Source organism: Lates calcarifer, linkage group LG6 (assembly GCF_001640805.2).
Source record: "Lates calcarifer isolate ASB-BC8 linkage group LG6, TLL_Latcal_v3, whole genome shotgun sequence".
NCBI classification, from domain to species: Eukaryota; Metazoa; Chordata; class Actinopteri; family Centropomidae; genus Lates; species Lates calcarifer.
This window is the reverse complement of record NC_066838.1, coordinates 876693-895878: the sequence shown is the minus strand read 5'-3', so window position 1 is coordinate 895878 and position 19186 is coordinate 876693. Positions and strand designations below refer to the sequence as shown.

The 19186-nt window shown below is 38.4% G+C and overlaps 1 protein-coding gene across 1 annotated transcript in view; it reads right to left on the bottom strand.

Annotated features, from left to right (window-relative positions):
• LOC108900510 (rho guanine nucleotide exchange factor 10-like protein) overlaps nucleotides 1-19186 on the bottom strand; it is a 40905-nt gene that overhangs the window by 20867 nt on the left and 852 nt on the right. The window contains 10 exon segments of the mRNA XM_018701600.2: nucleotides 1856-1959; nucleotides 2681-2789; nucleotides 3078-3164; nucleotides 3167-3193; nucleotides 7091-7230; nucleotides 7412-7660; nucleotides 10404-10477; nucleotides 11030-11057; nucleotides 11156-11428; nucleotides 15891-15955. Of these exon segments, the coding sequence (XP_018557116.1) occupies nucleotides 1856-1959; nucleotides 2681-2789; nucleotides 3078-3164; nucleotides 3167-3193; nucleotides 7091-7230; nucleotides 7412-7660; nucleotides 10404-10477; nucleotides 11030-11057; nucleotides 11156-11428; nucleotides 15891-15924 (1125 nt within the window). The 5' untranslated portion in view covers nucleotides 15925-15955.

Genomic DNA, 19186 nt, shown 5'->3' with positions numbered 1-19186 from the left:
CACATTTATTCTGGCAATGTCCAATATTGAGTAATTACTGGTGTGATATATTCAATTGGTTTTCTAAACAATATGGAATAAACATTCAACCAGACTGTAAACTGGCAATATTTGGCTCCTCTTCCCATCAAAAACAGGCTCTTAAAACAGGCATGGTTGCAGCTAAAAAAAATTAGAAATCTCCATTGCCCCCCTGCTTTAAGAGATGGCTCAATGAAATGCTCTTAATTATCAAGATGGAACAGATCTGTAAACCCTACTTAAGTAATTTCCAGAATATATATATATATATATATATATATATATATATATATTCTTTTTTTTTTTTTTTTTTTTTTTTTTGTATAAACTCTGCCCTGGTCTGTACATTGATTGATTTTGTGGTAGTCCCCCCACTTTGGGGGAGGGAGAAATAACCAAGAAACCAAATTGTACACTCTAAACCTTTTCCAGCAAAAGGTCTCTCTACAAGGTTCTTTCTACAGTTTAGGTAAGTAAAACCCCAGACTATAAAGTGAGAATAGATATTTTATACTGATTGCATACTTAAAATAAAATGAATGCCAGAGACTCTGATTTAATCTCCTCCTTTACAACACAAGGTGGCTAATTTAGAGGAACATGAGCTGGTCTTCCACAGTTATCTGGTCAGTTTGATACTGTTGAGGGAAAACAGCTAAGAATGTGGCAGAAGCTTTGTGATACATGATGCTGACTCCTTAGTACATTATATTGGCCTGTGAGGCAGACCAAGACACTCTGTCTTCACTAGGTTATTTAAGACAGCTACTCTAGGAGATGCCATATTGATCTATGTAAACAAGGAAGCACCTGTTGTCAGCATGCAAACACAGAGTGTTGATCATATTAACTGAAGTTCAATTCAATTCAATGTTATTTATATAGCTGAATCACAACAAAGTCATATCAAGGCACTTTTCAGTGGTCTAGACCGTACTCTTTAGATTTTTATAATCACAGAGAGAGACCCAACAGTTCCCATCCATGAACAGCACTAGGCAATAGAGGCAAGGAAAACCTTCCTTTTAAGAGGCAGAAACCTCCCTGGTTCGACTCCTGATCCGGCTGGACATTTACTGCATGTCATTTCCACTCTCTCCCTGTTTCTTGTCTCTCTCTCACTGTCCTATAAATAAAGGCAAAAAAGCCCAAAAAAATACTTTAAAAAAAAAGCAGAAACCTTGACAGAACCGCACTAGGGTGGTCGGCATTTTGAGTGTATTATGAACCTCGTATCTTAAAATAAAATATCTTGTAAAATATGCATCAGAGCCCTCTCGAAAATAATGGAAACAGCAGGATGCAGCAAGAAGGATTCAAATTTGATGATATGCGACACCAATAGAATTCACACGTAAAGGGACCTATGAAGTTACAGTAGTATTGGGGTCTCAAGTAAGATATATTGCATTACAAGGAAAAGGCGCTGCTAAAGAGGACTTTGATTACTCCATTACTGCTGAGGCATTTGGGGTGTTCTTTTTTTGGAAAGGACGGGCATAGTCTGCCCCATATGGAAATGAAGTAGATAGGACCTTATTGTGTAAAAGGATGTGTAAGCCATCTTGAGAGTCAGTCTGGTCCGGAACAGGCTCGGGTTTATGTCTTGCTTGAAAGAATAAACTCTACTGCATTGAACGTTGACCATCTCCAGTGCTTCATTGATTCCTGACTCAAAGTATTTTAGAAAGATTAGTTTAATATATTGAAGTGAGAAGTTCAGTGTCACATCAAGCCCAGACCTGTTCTTCTTAAAATATTCAACAATACACAAGAATGTCCACCTGGCTCATGTGCAAGCATTAAGTGTACATACACTCACATCAATACACACCTGCTGACTGTTTAGCCCCTCTGGCATGGGACAGAGTTGTGGTGGAGGGTGCTTTAACTCACACACAGACACATCCATGTAACCTGCATCATCCTTTCCCTCACCTGCAAAATTCAACATAACCACTTCATTCACACAAAGAGAGAAACATATAGGGATCTGTTCAGGTACCCTTGTTACAGACATGTAGGACAACTGCAGCTTTAATTGCAACTTTACATGCAGCCTGTGCACAACAACTGAATATTTTTTTAAATGCATTTTGCAAAACATCTTCCTCCAGAGAAGTAAATGCTGCTCAACAGCAGCTTTTTCAAACATTAACCAGATTCACATTATGTCTTCCATATTTGGTTATTTTTGTCTTCTGAAAGTCTTCCACCAACATGAAATGGATTTGGTTTCAGTTCATACACCTAATTTTGAACTGTTCAGAGCATTTGGGACACAAAATGTTGGTTCCCAGCTATTATCCCACAAATAGCAGATTTTCAAGTGTGAACCGTGACAACATCCAACAGCATCCTTGATTACAATGGTTCCACTCTAAACTAATGGAAACATGGGCTGGTTTGCAAGATAGCACCATGGTTCCCAGAATTCTGAATGGAACTGGTTCAAGAACCAGAGCTAATTTGGTGGAAAAGAGTTGTGAGAGTGAAAATTCTTTTTTCAGTTCACTTTGGTTTTTCAGTTTTTGTGGGTTTCAGCTGATTCTCAGGTATTAAATAACTTATGCAGTCTTGGTGCTAAAAGAGACAACAAATCAGATTGCCACAAGCTTAACATATTAAGTGAATTTGTTCCTACGTCCAGTTTCTGTACCTGTGGAGTCTTTCCTCTGCAGGAATGACACCTTGCGAATCATGGCCAACTTTGTCTTTTCTAAACCATCCTTGGTACCATTCCTCGCTGCTTTCATAAACTGCTGCACCTGCAAAACACAGTACATATTTATAACTAAGATTTCTGCTTATAACAAAACAATAAGACAAAAATGGAGCAAATTCAATTTGTTAAAAATTATATTCAGAGCCCTCATTTATATCACATTACTCTGTTGGTTGTGCTGAGGTTCTCCATTGAGATCATTTAAGTTCATTACATATTAAGGGCTAGAGGAACAAGTCCTTCCTCCCTTATAGACTGAGACGCATCCATAAAAAGAGGAGGATGATGCCATAGAGACATTAGAAGTGATTACTTTCAGTCAGAGTCTTACCTTAGTGTCACAGCTCTGTCTGATTTGAGAAACATGAGGCGCACCAAGACGCACCGCCAGCTCCCTCCTGGTGACAGCACAACGCTTCCTTTCAACCTTAGCACATCTGCAGGCAGCTGGCAGAGCAACAACACCAGAGACAGCAGAGCAGAAAAAACTGTGTTCAAGATTAACACACGTGACAACAAATTATTACATGAAGAAAACAAAACAATATAAAATACTGAGGCCATGAGTTTGGTCAAAAGCCACAGTGTTTGCTGGGTAGGTCTATATCTAAAGCTTTTACAAAAAACTTTCATGGAGTTGGGCAATCAACTATTGAAAATACAATAAAATTGTCAAACTGCAAAAGGAGTGGCATATAGCAAATAGTAGCAGTAGTAAATATTACATACTATATAATTGATTTGTTATTGTGTTTATGTCATGGGGGAGAGAAAGAAGATCCAGCCAAACTATTAACTTTATCAAAGAGAAGTTTAAGCTAAATAATGTAGAGAGTATCTGCCTCTCAAACCCAAACTCGGGGCTAGTTCCACAAGACAGGGGTCTGATAGGTCAAGGCTATGTCACCCATTCTACTCTTGAGCCCCTTTTACCCCAAGATCGTGCATTATTGACATTAAGAAGACCCCTTTGCTTGTTTACACAAAACCACAAAAAGCTGGCATAATGCCTCCTCAGAAATAAGATCTATTTTTCTACTTCCTGTCAGTACGTGTACTACAGCATATTGTATCAGCTGGAGGATTATTTTCACAATATTGTGCAGGTAGAAGATGGCTGTCCTAGAGACTTTTTTATGTGTAAGGCAAAGGACATGTCCTGGTCAAAAATGACCCTAAAATTCCTTACAGTAGAACTGGAGGTCAAGGTAATGATATCCAAAGTAACTATATGATTAGACAATGATTTTCTGAGGTGTTTAGGCCAAATATAATATGTTCAGTTTTGTCTGAATTTAGAAGTAAATTAGTCCCTGAAATTTTCCTGAATCTGATAAATTTAATCTAGCTACTTAGATAAACACACCTGGATGTAATCTGTGTAGTATGGAAACTTTATGCTGCTTCCTAACAACACTGTGTGAAAGAAGCATGTATAGGTTAATAAAAGATACACAGCATCTTTGAGCAGCCTAGTTGGAATGGACTCAAGACGATGATGGCTTGAATGAGGAAATTATTGAAGTTAGCTTAGATAGATCTACAGATGAGTAGTAGTCTAAATATCAGTCAGGTGTTTCAGTTGATTCTAAGGCTACTGTACTGGACAAACAGCAGTTTGGGGTCTTCGCAGTGGAAGGGTCCACAGTCTCCAAGACTGAAGAAAGGGCATCAAGTCAGGAGCACGACCAAGAGCATGCTTGTCATTTTTGACATTTGCATGGTTTTGTACAATTAATTAGTCCCCCAGGGTCAGACAGTCAATTCCAAAATCTTGCTGTGCTCAGAAAAATGATTTTCCATTTACAATTTTACATTTAACTGGGTAACATTATCAAGACTTGTGCATCTGATTCATTCGCTGCCTTAGCTACTATGGACAATTATTGATAGAATGGTTAATACACACTGTATACCACATATCTAAATGACTTTTGACAATGCTCAAGTTGTACCAGGCGGCCTAAAGTGTGCCAAGAAAATATCCCCCATACCATTACACCACCACCACCTGCCTGAACCACTGATACAAGGCAGGATGGATCCATGCTTTCATGTTGTCTATGCCAAATTGTGACCCTACCATCAGAATGTCACAGCACAAATTATGACTCCTCAGACCAGGCAATGTTTTTCTACTCTTCTATTGTTCAATTCTGGTCAGCCTGTGCAAATTGTAGTTTCAGTTTTCTGAGCTGACAGGAGTGGACCACCGGTGTGGTCTTCTGCTGCTGCAGCCCTGTAGCTGCCACGTGACTGGCTGATTATATATATTTGCGTTAATGAGCAGTTGAACAGGTGTACCTAATTGTGGCCAGTGTTTGAACATCCCAAAGCAACTGTTTCCACCAACATACATCGATTTTATGTGTTTACATTCAGATTCAGATGACTATGATTAGAGTCACTCTGCTAGGCAACCACCAAGAGAATAAATCCTCTCAAATAAACATGGACAACAACCAGAAACTATCAAGCTAAATTATGTTGCAAAAAGTCAAGGGAGGAAAATGGATTAGAATGTGAATAAGGAGACAAGGACAAGGATAGGAAACCCTACTGAGAAAACTGTAAGTACTTCAGTGATAGACTGGATTATAAAATGATTCTCATTCTCATTATCCTACTCTCTATGGACATTTGCTTGGTAGTCTCACTTATTCTGCTACATCCAGTCATACATATCAAAAACAGTCAAATAGTCAGTAAAAGTAGTAAAATAGTAAAATAATAGTCATGAGTCATGAGGATGGTGGACAGCAACCTGATTAGAAAAGTAACTATTACCTTCAATACCACACACTTCATTATGAAGTGAATGTGAATATTTTATATTCATCAACTACAAATGAATATTTGGAACAGACCCTCCCAAATTCACATTCAAGTCTTTTATTATTAAAATCCATTAAAACGAATAAAATATACATATATACGCACATTGTTATGTGTTAACAACACACTAAGAGCTCACACAAGAAACCAGCATCCATAGAGTATGAATGATGAATGAACCTCACTTATGTAGATTAAGTTAAATGTTGTATGATTTAAAATCAGGTCAAAGAAATAAGAGACTCAGACACACGGTGTCAACTTCTGCAGGTGACAGTTTTCTAGACTTCAGTTCCCAGCTCATTCATTTAGTCATCATTCATTTAGTACTTTGAATGTAGCCTTAGAAGATAAGACACCTACCTTATACACAATATCAGTATCTCTTCATTTTTCCTTCAAACACCTCATAAAAACATCCAGCTTATTCAAGACACTGAGAGACATCTTCTGCATTTAAACCCAGCTGATAAACCCATTCCTCATTATTAACTTCATAACATCTCTACTCTAAAAGCTTACTTGAGTTACACTGTGTCGTTTTGAAAATACTAACACATGAGCTGGTGGGGAAAGTCCAACAGCAGGAGTAACTCGTGGTAAAGCAGAAGACAGAAGTGCTGACAGAGCTAGGGACTGCCAGAAATAATCCACTTCCTCTTTTCATCAAACCAGGTTTCATTCACGTTGTACAAGAACTATACACCAATCATCAATGTGTGTGTCATGGCATTGAATAATGGCCTTTCCTTTGACCTTCATCATTTTGTCATAATTATCATATGGATTTTTGAGTTATTGCCAGAAATGTTCTGTGTTCTCCTTAACTTTTGACCTTTAACCACCAAATTAACTAATGATTTCATTTTTGAGTCCAAGTGGACACTTGTGCCAAATCTGAATAAATTCCCTCCAGGCATTTCTGAGACATTGTGTTCTCGAGAATCGGACAGACATGTTGATGGACAGAGTCTATAACAGGGCAGACACGTAGAGACAGACAGCCATTCACGCCCATATTCACTCTTAAAAGAAATTTAGAGTCTGCAGTTAACCTAACCTGCATGTCTTTGTATGATGGAAGGCATCTGGAGGACCCAGGGGGAAACCCAGGTAGTGTTAATTGTTCAAATAATAAATAAACAAAACAAGAATAAAACCCCTTCAGGCCAAATGTGTATAAGTACATATTATGTTACAACAACAACAGGTCCAGTTATGCCAAGCTTCAGCCATTAGATTTGTACCCGTTATGTTTTTTTTTTTTTTTTTTTTACATGTATTCCTATGTACTAAAAACAAACTTGAAACATTTCTACACTATAAACTTTTTGAATTAAGTCAGGAACAATAAATAAATTAAAGCTAAAGGGTGGGATGGGGAAATAAAACTACAATAAAACTGAAAAAAGGAAACCCTGAAATGATATACGAAGCAAAGGTAATCAGAAAAAACAGAATCTATCTAAAAGTTAATCACATTTGAATGAAAATCTCCAAATAAGTTACCTTGCTGCTGCCGCGGGCTGGAGGAACAGTCTCACTGTCAGACAGTTCATCATAACTGTCAAACTCGCTGGAGCTCCAGCCATTGGAGCCACGGTGATCAGGTCTCTGGATGTCCTCATAGATGTCATCCGCATCTACACCTAAAAGCCAACAGATGAGCAAAACACACAGTGCAGTTTCATATTTATCATGTTATCATTTTATCATATTATCATATTGTGTAGACCACAGTGTAGAACACTGCTTAAGTTAAAGATTTCTTTTTCAAGCAGAATGCTCCTGTATGAACTTTCCTATAATGTAAATTCGTATTAGACTTACCATCCACCGGGTGCTGTAGGTTTTCAGTAGGCACGTCATCATAGATGACCTCTAGGTCTCTGACCACACTTTCGGGGCTACAGGTCACAGTACACTGATTGGTTGGTCTGTCTACACCAGCTGTGTGATGCTCAGTCTGTGGACTGACAGAAGAGAATGCCTCTTCCTCAATAGTGTCCTGTTGTGGACTGTACCCATTTACTGGACTCCTCGACTCCAGACTGGCTTCTGGCGGTAAAGAAGACTGTCCTATAAAACAATGGAACCACTGGTTTAAGTACCACTGCATTAAAGGACCAGACCAGTGTTTATGAATATTTGTGTTTTTATGTCAATACATACATTATACTGCCTAAAATAAAATTGTTGTATTTTAGACTTGGTTACCAATGATGACCATTCATTTTGACAGTAGTAGTTAATACATTTGTTTCAACAGATATTCTGTCTTGTATGGGTCAAAAAAGGTGAGGATTGAAAATATGTTAAAGCACCATTTTTTTTTTTTTTTTTTTTTTTTTTTTTTTGCTTATTTTAAAATAATGAAAAATTCACTCAGAGTACAATAAAAAAAATGGTTTAAAAACTTTTAGAACCAGTGACCAGTGTAACAGCCTTGTGGTTGATGTTCTGAATTACAGCATATGTACTCGTCACTGTGAGGTAACAATAGTATTTACAATTGTCATATCAGAGCACATTATCTGTCATCAGTTTCTTGTGAAACTAATTTTCCTAGATCTTAAGTATTTGTCATTTTGACCAGGTCCTTGGTCCTGGACCTTTTCTTTTATCCATATCCATTTGAGGAATGTGTATGAGTGTGCTGTTGTGTTGGACTTCAATGCTGTAACTTATAATAATTGGCCAGAACTTATATTTAGATAGCTTTGAGACACCCCTGTTTTAGAAGTATATTTTGTGAAACTGTATTTATGTTGAATTTATCATACCCCCTGTAGAACAGTTGATGTCATTTATTTCTAAAAAGCATCCTCTAGAGGGACACAGAATAAGCAATCTGTCAAAACACAACATCTTTCCATATCATTACTATGATATGGAATTACTATGGCCAGTTTACAATCTACTGATATCTATATATAACATAAATAACAAATTATATATATATATATATAACTAGAACTAGCAGCTGTGGCTCAGGCATATACATACATATATATATATATATAGATAGATAGATAGATAGTTGATAGATAGATAGATAGATAGATAGATAGATAGATAGATATTGATTCTCTGACCTCACTAATAATTATCTATACTAATAATTATCATTGTCTCTGTTTTGTCTGGTGATAAGCTCCCTAAAACTTCATACACTCTGAAGATGTTTGGGTTCACAAGTCTTTGTTAAAAAAGGTCTTAAATGTTCTTGGACACCTACATTTGAACTTTATGTCTGAAAGGAATTTTCTGTCTCTTTCTGCAGGTATTTCTGCCTCTGGAGCTGTAGAGTCTGATCTGTGATGACAAGTCTCCTGCTGCTCCTACAACTCCACTCAACACCTGCTGCTAGAATTAGAAATCACTTATACTGCTATTAGTTGTATTGCTGTGTTAACAGTTAATACTTTAATTATCACTACTATCATTACTACCTCTGTATTACTGGCCTCATCTTACATCTGATATGGAACCTGTGTTATGCTATGTTCTTCTTTCGCAATTCTCTACCCCCCCCTCTCTCCTTCTTAACCCAACCGGTTGAGGCAGATGGCCGTCCACCCTGAGTCTGGTTCTGCTCGAGGTTTCTGCCTCATAAAAGGAAGGTTTTCCTTGTCACTGTCGCCTAGTGCTGCTCATGGTGGGAACTGTTGGGTCTCTCTCTGTAAATACCTATTTTAGTCTGGTCTAGACCTGCTCTATATGAAAAGTGCCTTGAGATGACTTCTGTTGTGATTCGGTGCTATATAAATAAAACTGAATTGAATCTAAATGATTTGAATTCATTTTTTACTGTGGTGATGGAAGTCAGCACATGCCCCACACAGCTGCGTTATGATTGCAATATGTGGTATTGTGACTGAAGCAATGTTTTCAAAAGCATGTCAGAATAAAACGTTTTTTGTGTTTTTGGAAAATTGAGTTTTTTGTGTTTTTGGAATGGCCCAGTCCAAGTTCCTGCAGAGCACCCAGTCCACTAAAAGGAAGCACACCTGCCAAGTGTACGATGTCTGTGAAAACTTGAAATACTGATTTATTCTCTAATAAAATCTTCACTTCAGGCGAGATTACTAATTTGAATTCATGACACAGCTTCTGAAGAAGAGGTTTATCATACACATTACTGTGACCTGTCAAGACGGGCACAATACAGTCAAAAATAACAGTCTCACTAGTTCAACATTCCCAAGTGCTACAGGTACAATCAAATGACTGTAAAGTCCTGCTCAAATGGTAGAAATCCACAAATGGTCTATGTTTGTGGGTTCATGGTGTGAACTCAAATATACACAGACAGAGAAGAGACTCACAGATAAGGAACTATGACTTTATGTACACAGCCTATATTACAGGGGTATGGACCAGAGGACAGCTCGCTATTACTAATGCTAACAGCTAGGTAAAACTTCACTTGCTCCATTTTACTACAAGCAGCAAATTTCCATTTATAAAATAATTATTGTCTAAATGGCACTTTATATGGCTCTATTTACATTTTTCAAATGAAAAGATGTACCCTCAGGAAAACACAGAGTCTTGACTTTGCTACAAGCTAGCTGCTACCAAAGCTAACACTACACCTGGTTGTGTACCTTTGTTTAATCGCAGCGTGAGCTCTGAAACCACACTGAGCCACTCCTTGGCTCGATGTGACGCCTGGGCTGTCCCAATGAAAGCAAATGCAAAATCACCCTCACTTTGAGTACGTGAGCACGAACCAGCTCATCCTCAAAACTAGATGTGGGACCAGATGAGGCTTGTCAGACTGTCATATCAGAAATATGCTGTTCTTTTTATTTCTTACCTTCATAGATACTGCTTGCTTTACAGAAACTCTCTGAGTCTCCAGTCACTCCCAAATCAGAGGAGGTGGAACGTCTGCAACAAGTATTTTAATCTACAGGTTATTCAAAGAACTTTTCATATGTATCACTTTGTCTACTGTGGCTACCAGATCATTACATAACTAAAAGTACCATACAATCACATCTATCTCTTTAGGAATCTACCCTATCCATAATGTTGTCAGACACTTAATAATAACAATCTGAGCCTGTCAGTGGCAAAAACAAACACTTTAAGTGGACATACTTAAATTTCCCACTGGATTATAAAGCAGCAGCTGCAGTTGCAGCAAAATAAGGCCCAGGTTCAACAATTATCCTTTAACTACATACCTCTACACTATGTAGTCATTTTGTGATTTTCTTCACAGCTAGCCTTAGTATGTTTATCACCTAAAATCCCTTATTAGTATTAACAAGTAACTGTGTATAAGTCTTCTTAGCTTTCCTGTTTATTGGTTTCAAGGAGCACTTAAAAATGAGTATTTCCAACAGCATTTTTTAAATTCTGTTCAAAGATGAAATTCTGCTTATTTTGGGTTTTCAGATTATAGGCTATAATTTATAGATTTATATAATAACATACCCCTCTGGTGACTCTCTGACTTCCATATCTAGAAAAAAAAAAGAAAATAACAGTACATTACAATCTACAAATATGCAAACCCTCAATTACACGTATTCATACCAACTGTGTAAATGGTACATTCACCTGAGCAGCACTGGTGGGTCGATGTGGAGATTTGGCCCTCCTGCCCTGTACTGGATGTCCCATTCACACCTTGCCTTGCCATCTCTTGGACTGTGCTTGTCTGGGCATAAAGGTCTGACACTGTTGTGTGTGTGGTCGAGTCACTCTTCATGAGAGAGTTATAATGAATCTCTGAAGGTCCCATGTCATCACTGTCATCAAACTCAAACTTTTCCCCCTGTTCATCTTCATCCTCGTCTTCCTCCATGTGTGATTCCCCATTAGATATAGACACTGAGGAAAGAAAAAAGTCAATCAGTACTACATACTGCCCTGTTTTACTGCATTTTCAACTCAAATGCAATATATAGTTTTGATTTTTTTTAAGTCAAAATCCTTTAAGCATTTTTAAAACAATCTTTCTCTTCCCCCTGCAGTGCCAACAAAAACTGAGCATTACAAGCTTTAAAGAGATAATAGTTATTGTAGGACTGTTCCATTGAAGTGCACTAGACTGCAAAGAAACTAATGGCAATTACTGCCCACTACAGAGTAGGAAGAGCATCCACACAAACATTATATGTAAACTCCAGACAGGGACAGGAACTTTCCAGGCAGTGTTGAGATGTGAATCCAAGAGGAAGAAAATGCTACTACTGAGCCACTATGCCTGCCTCTTTGTTTAGGTAAAAAGTAACAAAAAGTAAATGTATGAAAATAAAACTCAATGCTAAAAAAGAGGAAAACTGTAACTGTTCTCAGACATATGAGTCACTGCCCAAACATCCAATTTATTCTATGATTCAAACAGGTCTGCTCACTGACAGCTGGAGAAACAACTGACCAATCAAAGCTCTGTGTGTGGAATTAAGAATATTGATGCCATCGTTCTACATACTTTAGCTACATAGTAATATCTACATGTGTAACTGCAAATTGTCATTAGCTTCAGATGTGTTGGTTGGCATACTTTTGAATTTTGGACAGAAAGTCACTGAAATGAAAATATTCAAAAATATTCATCTTTTAAATAATTTTAAGTTTTCAGGTTATATGTGTATCATGTTTGCCACCTAATGTAACAAGGCCTTCGATACTATTTGAATGAACAAGTGAATAACCATTTATGTTACATTTGTACTGTAGACTGGTATGTGTAGATTTCCTGAAAACTGTGTCAGCAGGTGAAAGCCAGCAAACTGCCACTGTGGGTGTGCACAAGGTGTGACTTATTATTGTTTGTGGATCTAAAACTCCTCCTTGAAGTCTCTCAGTAGGCAGACTAACCTGATGTACGAGGCCAGACCACCCATCTCATTCATCACAAGATAATACAATATGTTGAACAGATTGCTGACCAGTGCTCAACTGAGCAGCATGAGAAACAGCAGCCACTCAAAACTGGGGATTAGTCACTGCTGTGCCACAGTTAAGGAAAGCTGTTAGTAGGAGAGATTACACTCTAAACATATGGCTTTTAATCACTAACCCTCCATCTGTCACTCCTCATTTGCACCACATTTTTCACATAAACACATGTAGGAATTGGTTGTTGGCAGTTTTAGTGACTTTTTCACAAAGGGTTTTTACCTGTCAGGCTTCCCTAAACATCTGATTTGTGAAGTTTTTAAAAGAGGCTGTGTTGATAGTACCCAGAGTCAAAAACTACAGCTCCCTCCACAACACAGTACTGGAGATGACAACACTGATATACAATAAAGTAGGAAATTACAGTACAGATGTGCCAAAATATTTAATGTCTTGTCTATTATAGACAGTGTTCCAACATGTAGAGTGAGAGAGAATAGATGCCCAGGAGCTCATCTCTACCCTACAGATCTCAAGCAGGTTAATTAAACCATGAACAAGAAACAGACTTGTAGATATTCTGGTCAGTAACAAAAGAAGAGTCTTAACCTTGTTGCGAGTATCAGTACTGTACTCATGGTACTTTTCTATATATTTCACTATATTTACAGTACTTTGGTCCACTGAGAGGCATCCAGGGTTCACTGTGCCAGTACTCCTGCCTGACAGGCAGATTTGTGTCAAGGTTGTCTCAGGAGCATATGGCCTGCAGGGGCTTGCTCCTTCTTACACAGCATATGGTAACTAGGCTAGCATACCTTTTCCCTTGAACAGCAGGGGATTACTGAGTCAGGCTTCACCTATAAATGATCCCCTGAGCTCAGCTGCATGTGTTGGGTTCATTTTTGAAAAAACCTGTTTAATATAAAGTGCCATTATGACACAATAAGATGTAAAACAGGGTAAACTAAAAACAAAATAGAAACTTAAAAAAAAAAAAAAAAAAAAAAAAGGTTCTCCAGTTTCTCATATGAAACCCCTTGTCCAGAAGAGTACTACTCAGTCCGTGAAAATAGTTACAAATCAGAATCTGGGGCTCTGGAGCTTTCTCAGCTCTGAGTCCATGATAACCATGATGATGTCACAGAGGATATCTCTGTTTTGACTTGAGCTTTTTAGTTCCAATCAGAAAGACATCAATTTAAAAAACAGAAAGCCTGTGTTACATATTGTGGACATGGTTATTGAATAATTTGGATATTTATCAGGGAGGGAAATATGCTATTGAGTTGTATTATGGGAAATGTAGGATCCAGTGGAACTTGACCCATACTAGGGACCAAGTCAATATATCTGAGCCTCTCCATGTGTCCCACTACTTTATGGAATTACAATACCTAATTATTGTACCTCTTTAATTCACAGTATAGATGAACCAGACATTTACTTTTATTGAACTACATGAATCCATAAATCTACTACAGATTATAGTTTATAGATTATATTAGAGAGAAATATATTTCATATATTAGATGAGGAAAAACAGTACTTCTCCACCTGGCAGAAAGCTATTGTCATACTCTGGTCAGCCGAGTATGTGGGCCGATATGGTGAGGATGCCCCAAGTGAGACTGAGATTCCTTATCAGGGTGACATATGATACCTCCAAGTCTCCAGAAACCTGCACCTCTAGAACAGATCAGAAAAAAAAAACCTTCCCAGTTCCAGAACCTGAACTTGCAGTATATCATTTCTGGCTGCTAGGCAGCACAAGGACAAGGCTGGTATCAGTGGCACCAAGACCTCGTCCTGTGTAAGCTAACCGAAATCCTGGAGGCATTCAGGGTGAAAGCAAATAGGGCCAGCCAGCAACATCACAGCAGCTGATCCAGTTTGTCAGGTAAGGGGTGAGGCTTAGAGCAGCTGTTCAAAGGTGTGGTCCCTCCTGTCATCTGGAGGTGAGAGGAACATGGGAGCTGACCTCAACCGCCAGTTGAAGTTTGCACAAGAGATCACAACAATGGTGATCTGTGGTCAGATATCATGCCCACCTCTACTGAGACAGTTATTATGGGTGAATTGATTGTCCCATGGGAAGAGGGAATGAAGGCTATGTTCCAGAGAAATAAAGAAAATTACACAGAACTGTCAGCTGTGTGCTTACAAGCAAGGGCATTTCCTATTCAGTGGAAGTGAGTTACAGAGGCCAGCAGTTCTTGGAGTCTCCTGGGGTCACAGGCTCCAAGCTGAGGAGGCAGAACAAGGGGAGCTCTAACAGGGCAAAGTATAGGGAAAGCAAGGATCCTAGGCCCAGAGACATCCCTACCGCTGCTCCATCAACTTGGGATGCTCTGGCATTAAAGGAGCAAAACATCAGTGAGGACTGGCTCCCAGCTAATGACCCTGCACTCAGCACAATAGTACTGTCAGAAGGGCAGAAATGCCCAGCAGGTGGACACACCTGTGCTCATTTCTGGGAGAAACACAGAGGCAACAGGTCATTTGGGTCAAAACCACCTGCTGGCAACAGAAAAAGTATGGTTTTAGTGATATAAATGAATAACTTATGAAATTTATTTTATTCTGGATTAATGAATGGCAGAAAACATTATCCGTCGCTGTTTATCATTATTCAACAATTCAAGGTCAGTGTCTGATATATATTTTTTTAAATATATTTTTGGAAAAGAGAGAAACCTTTGGCACTGAAAGCAAGGTGGAACAAATTTACTGCCAAGTGGGTCTGTTGTGACACTGCCATTTGTATTTGCAGAGTACTCCTGTCTTCATTTATTTGTAGACGCCAGAAGTTAGTTTCTTTCAAATAGGCACACAAACGTGAGTCTTTTGAAGACAAATGTAACATTCAATGCCTCAGAGCCAGCTACAGGAGATAGTCATAAACCAAACCACTGATAAAAACAATGATTTAACATGGAGAGATTCTCCAGGTAAATGGCTGCTGGTTTGCCAAAGGTTTTGCTTCCCATGTGCATTATTGGGAGGGGATGGTACCTTTGGTAGGCTTTCAGGCTCTTAGGCATCTTTCGGAATCATCCAGACAAAGTGGTAAAATTAAGCTTGCTCTGCAGAGCAAACATAGCTATACAAACTGTAGCACATGAAAACAGCGAATTAAGCAACGTAATCAGCAGGTATGTGCTCAGTCAGATTATCACCTGTATTAAACTATGGAAAATGAAATAGCACTTTATGTCAAATTGTAAAATTGTATCATTTTCTGGTTTTGCATTTGTCCAAAGTTGTTGCCCAACAATTCTACCCTCCTCAATGAAAATGCCATTGAAGAGACATGATGCCTCTTAATGGGAATAAATGTGTGTATTATGACTGTTACCAAGTTTAATGGCAGACATACTAGTAGTTAATCAAACATAAAAACACAGAAATCTAAATTATACTGATAATGAACATCAATATGACTCACCCAGCGGGTGACAAAGTAGATGTCGAGAGGTCATTTTGGGTGCTTCTCAATGGTCACGTTAGCTCCTGTGAAAATACAAAAAGACAGCTTAATTCAGTTCCATTTTATTCAGAGAGATGATTAACTGTTGACACTTAAAACAGTCTAGTCTCAGATAGACACAATTTTAACTGCAGTGCGTCCAGCTGTAGGCCTAGTCCAAAATCAAACATTTCATAGATTCTGAATATCATTTATGGCTGTCAAGATGTGTAACCCAAAATATAAGAACTGTCCTTGCTTGCATGCATGTCAATACATGCAATTCAGCATACTCCAGTCACTGCACGCTACAATGACTAACCAGCCAACAATGCACAGGCAACAATGCACACTTTAAATACACCGAGCTGACCTCCCAAAACCAAACATCACAACACACATGATTTAATGGGTTTGTGCTTTATAGAAAAATACATGAAGCTATCCCAAACTATCTACAATGTTGATTTAAAGGAGAAAATACAGTGTGGGGAAGCGCTACTGCTGTATATGAGAAAAAGAAAAAAAATTCTGGGATGTGGAGTTTGAAAGAGGTGAGTTGACCAGACCTCTGTAGCCCGCTATGCATCTCTGCTGCAGGCTTGAAGCTCAAGGCTACATTAGCCACTGTTGTAATAACACACCCAAATCTCCAACCTGACTGTCAGCAGTTGGGTCATTTTGGGGGTAATGAATTGTGGGTTAAGTAGGCCTTTTGAAAAGGAAGAGGAATGTGCAGAATTTAAAAGAAGATATCCCTGGTTCTATACTGCATCATTTCTGATCCTTTATTTAAACTGTCTTGACTTCCACAGTGTAATGGGAGTGCAGAGCTAAATCAGTGGAGTAAATCATGCATTGGTTCAAAACAAATACTTATGAAAATTGTTTCTTGTGAAGCATTTCTTGATGTAGAAGGTCAAATTACTCAAAAATAAACAAATGACAACACACAGGTTCAATGAGGAGCAGAGGTTCAGGAAACCAGTGTTTATCCATGTGCATGACTAGCTATAGTTGTATTTTGCTACGTTTTGCCAGAGGCAACATGAGTGTGTCACATTCCTTTACAGCAAATCCAGACGTGCCCTTTCCCAGACTCTGTTACTCAACCAGATGACAAACCACTTTAACACAAGACCATAGCTTATAATAAATCTTAAAGGTAACTGTACACACAATTATGTTCTATTCAGACATAGAAATATGCCTTAACTAAGGCCAGGACCTATTTTTACCACCACAAAACACTGACCTTTCCGTTCTAGATGTCTAGCATCTAGCAACTGAGAGTAAATACTCAGATAAAAGTCCCAAGTGCCAAGTCAAATTAAGACAAAAACTGATAAATAATGCAGCAGGCTGTATGGAAAAAAGCCTCCATTCTGAAGATGATACTGTGGGCCTGGCAGCTGAATGGACAATAGCAGAGAGAGAGGGAGCTCTGCAGTCAGCTGTGATGTGAAAACAACGTCTGGATTGTCCGTCTAAGTGATCTACTGACTCCCACTGTGATGACAGCATTCAGTTAAAACCCAAAGTCAAACATGGAAACTAGATGAAGGCACATTCTTGCATAATGTTTCACTGAAAGCTGAAGAATTCTGTTAAATGAGATGTGAGTTTAAGGAAAACAATGCCAGCTGGTCAGTCAGTCTGTCAGTCAGGCCAACGCAATATATGACAAATGCTACTGGCCAAATTGACCTGAACTACTGATTCTTAATCATTTTGGGAGCCTAAGACTTTTTATATAGTGCCACCATCAGTTAAAAAATGTTCCTCTTGCCAAACACTTTGGTCCAGAAAAAGTTATCTCTGGACCTCTATCCTCTAACAAGCAGCGTATCAGTATGATGTTGTTCCACCTCAAGCCACCAACACAGCTTCAGTGCTCCTTGTCATAATAGCATGTGGAACTTTTGGTGTTTTGATGATCTAACTAATCTCTCCAAAATCTCCCATGGGTGTTCATTTTGGTTTACTGGTGACTGACAGACCACATTGAAAACTCTCAGTATAGTTAACATAGCAGGCTATGTTATGAAATACCTCAACATCTATGGGAACATTCATGGTTCCCAAATGATGACCTTGGACGGACCGCCATGAAATTTAATTTCCTCAATAACTACAATTGCTGTGGTGTTACTGTGGTGACCCTCTGACTTTTCACCTAGCCCCACCATCTGGTCAAAATTATTATTTGTGCAAACTTAGATTTATGACCAAATATCTGCAAAACTAATAAAATCCCCATCTGTCCAACTGTTCATTGTGTTTAGTGCTAAATAGCAAATGTTAGCATGCTACCTCATTGGCATGGTAAGCATTGCCTGCTAAATATTATTACATTATTTCATTACCATTGTCATTGCAAGCTTGTTAGTATGCTAACATTTACATTTAGCTCAAAGTGCTACAGCCTCACAGAGGCTCACTGTAAGCTCGTAGCCTTGTTCATCTCAGGACGGCAGAGGATTCAGTCAGACCTTTTTCCTGCACTGGTACAAGCCAAGACTGTGAAACTTTCTGACCACATTCAATGCGCTTTGTGTTTCCTCTATTGCCACAATCAGGTTTAAACTGCTATGTTGGTCTCTCAGTGAGCTTTCCTGCTATGCCACAAGAAGGCAACATTGTACATGTATGTTTGACACATATCTCATAACCTAATAAAGACAACATGAATCTGTAAGTAACATATTGAAAACTATGGAATGACAGAATAAAGTTTTCTTCTTTTATTTATTGACTCCATGGCCTTTACTCTTGCACCTAAACAAATTCACAATTCTTAACCACACTACTCAAAAAGGCTGATATAAATATATATTCTGGATTATACTACACCATAAACAGCATTATAAACTCTTAAGTGGAGTCTGACAGGATACAAGAAAACTTCAGCTGTTATGTTTAAATACTGTGGACATTGCCCTGGGCACGCTAACTGCAGTTTCCCAAGAGTTTTAGTCTCCCAAATAGCTGCACCAGCACTGACTGTCTACTATGGACATTATATGATGATAACACACCTTATCATAAACCTGCAGTCTGTGGTGCTCACCTGACAGGTCACATGTATTCATAAACTTAGATTGGTTTACACTGGTCCTTTTCAGCAGGTCATGCAGACTGTTATGTTGCTGTCAATAATGACCTCTCATTCTCATCTTCAAATATCTGGTTGACAGGAGCTGCCAAAGTTGCTGTGCATAATTATCATATAATGACCATATCTTATGTAGAATACTATTCTAGTTGTATAGAGA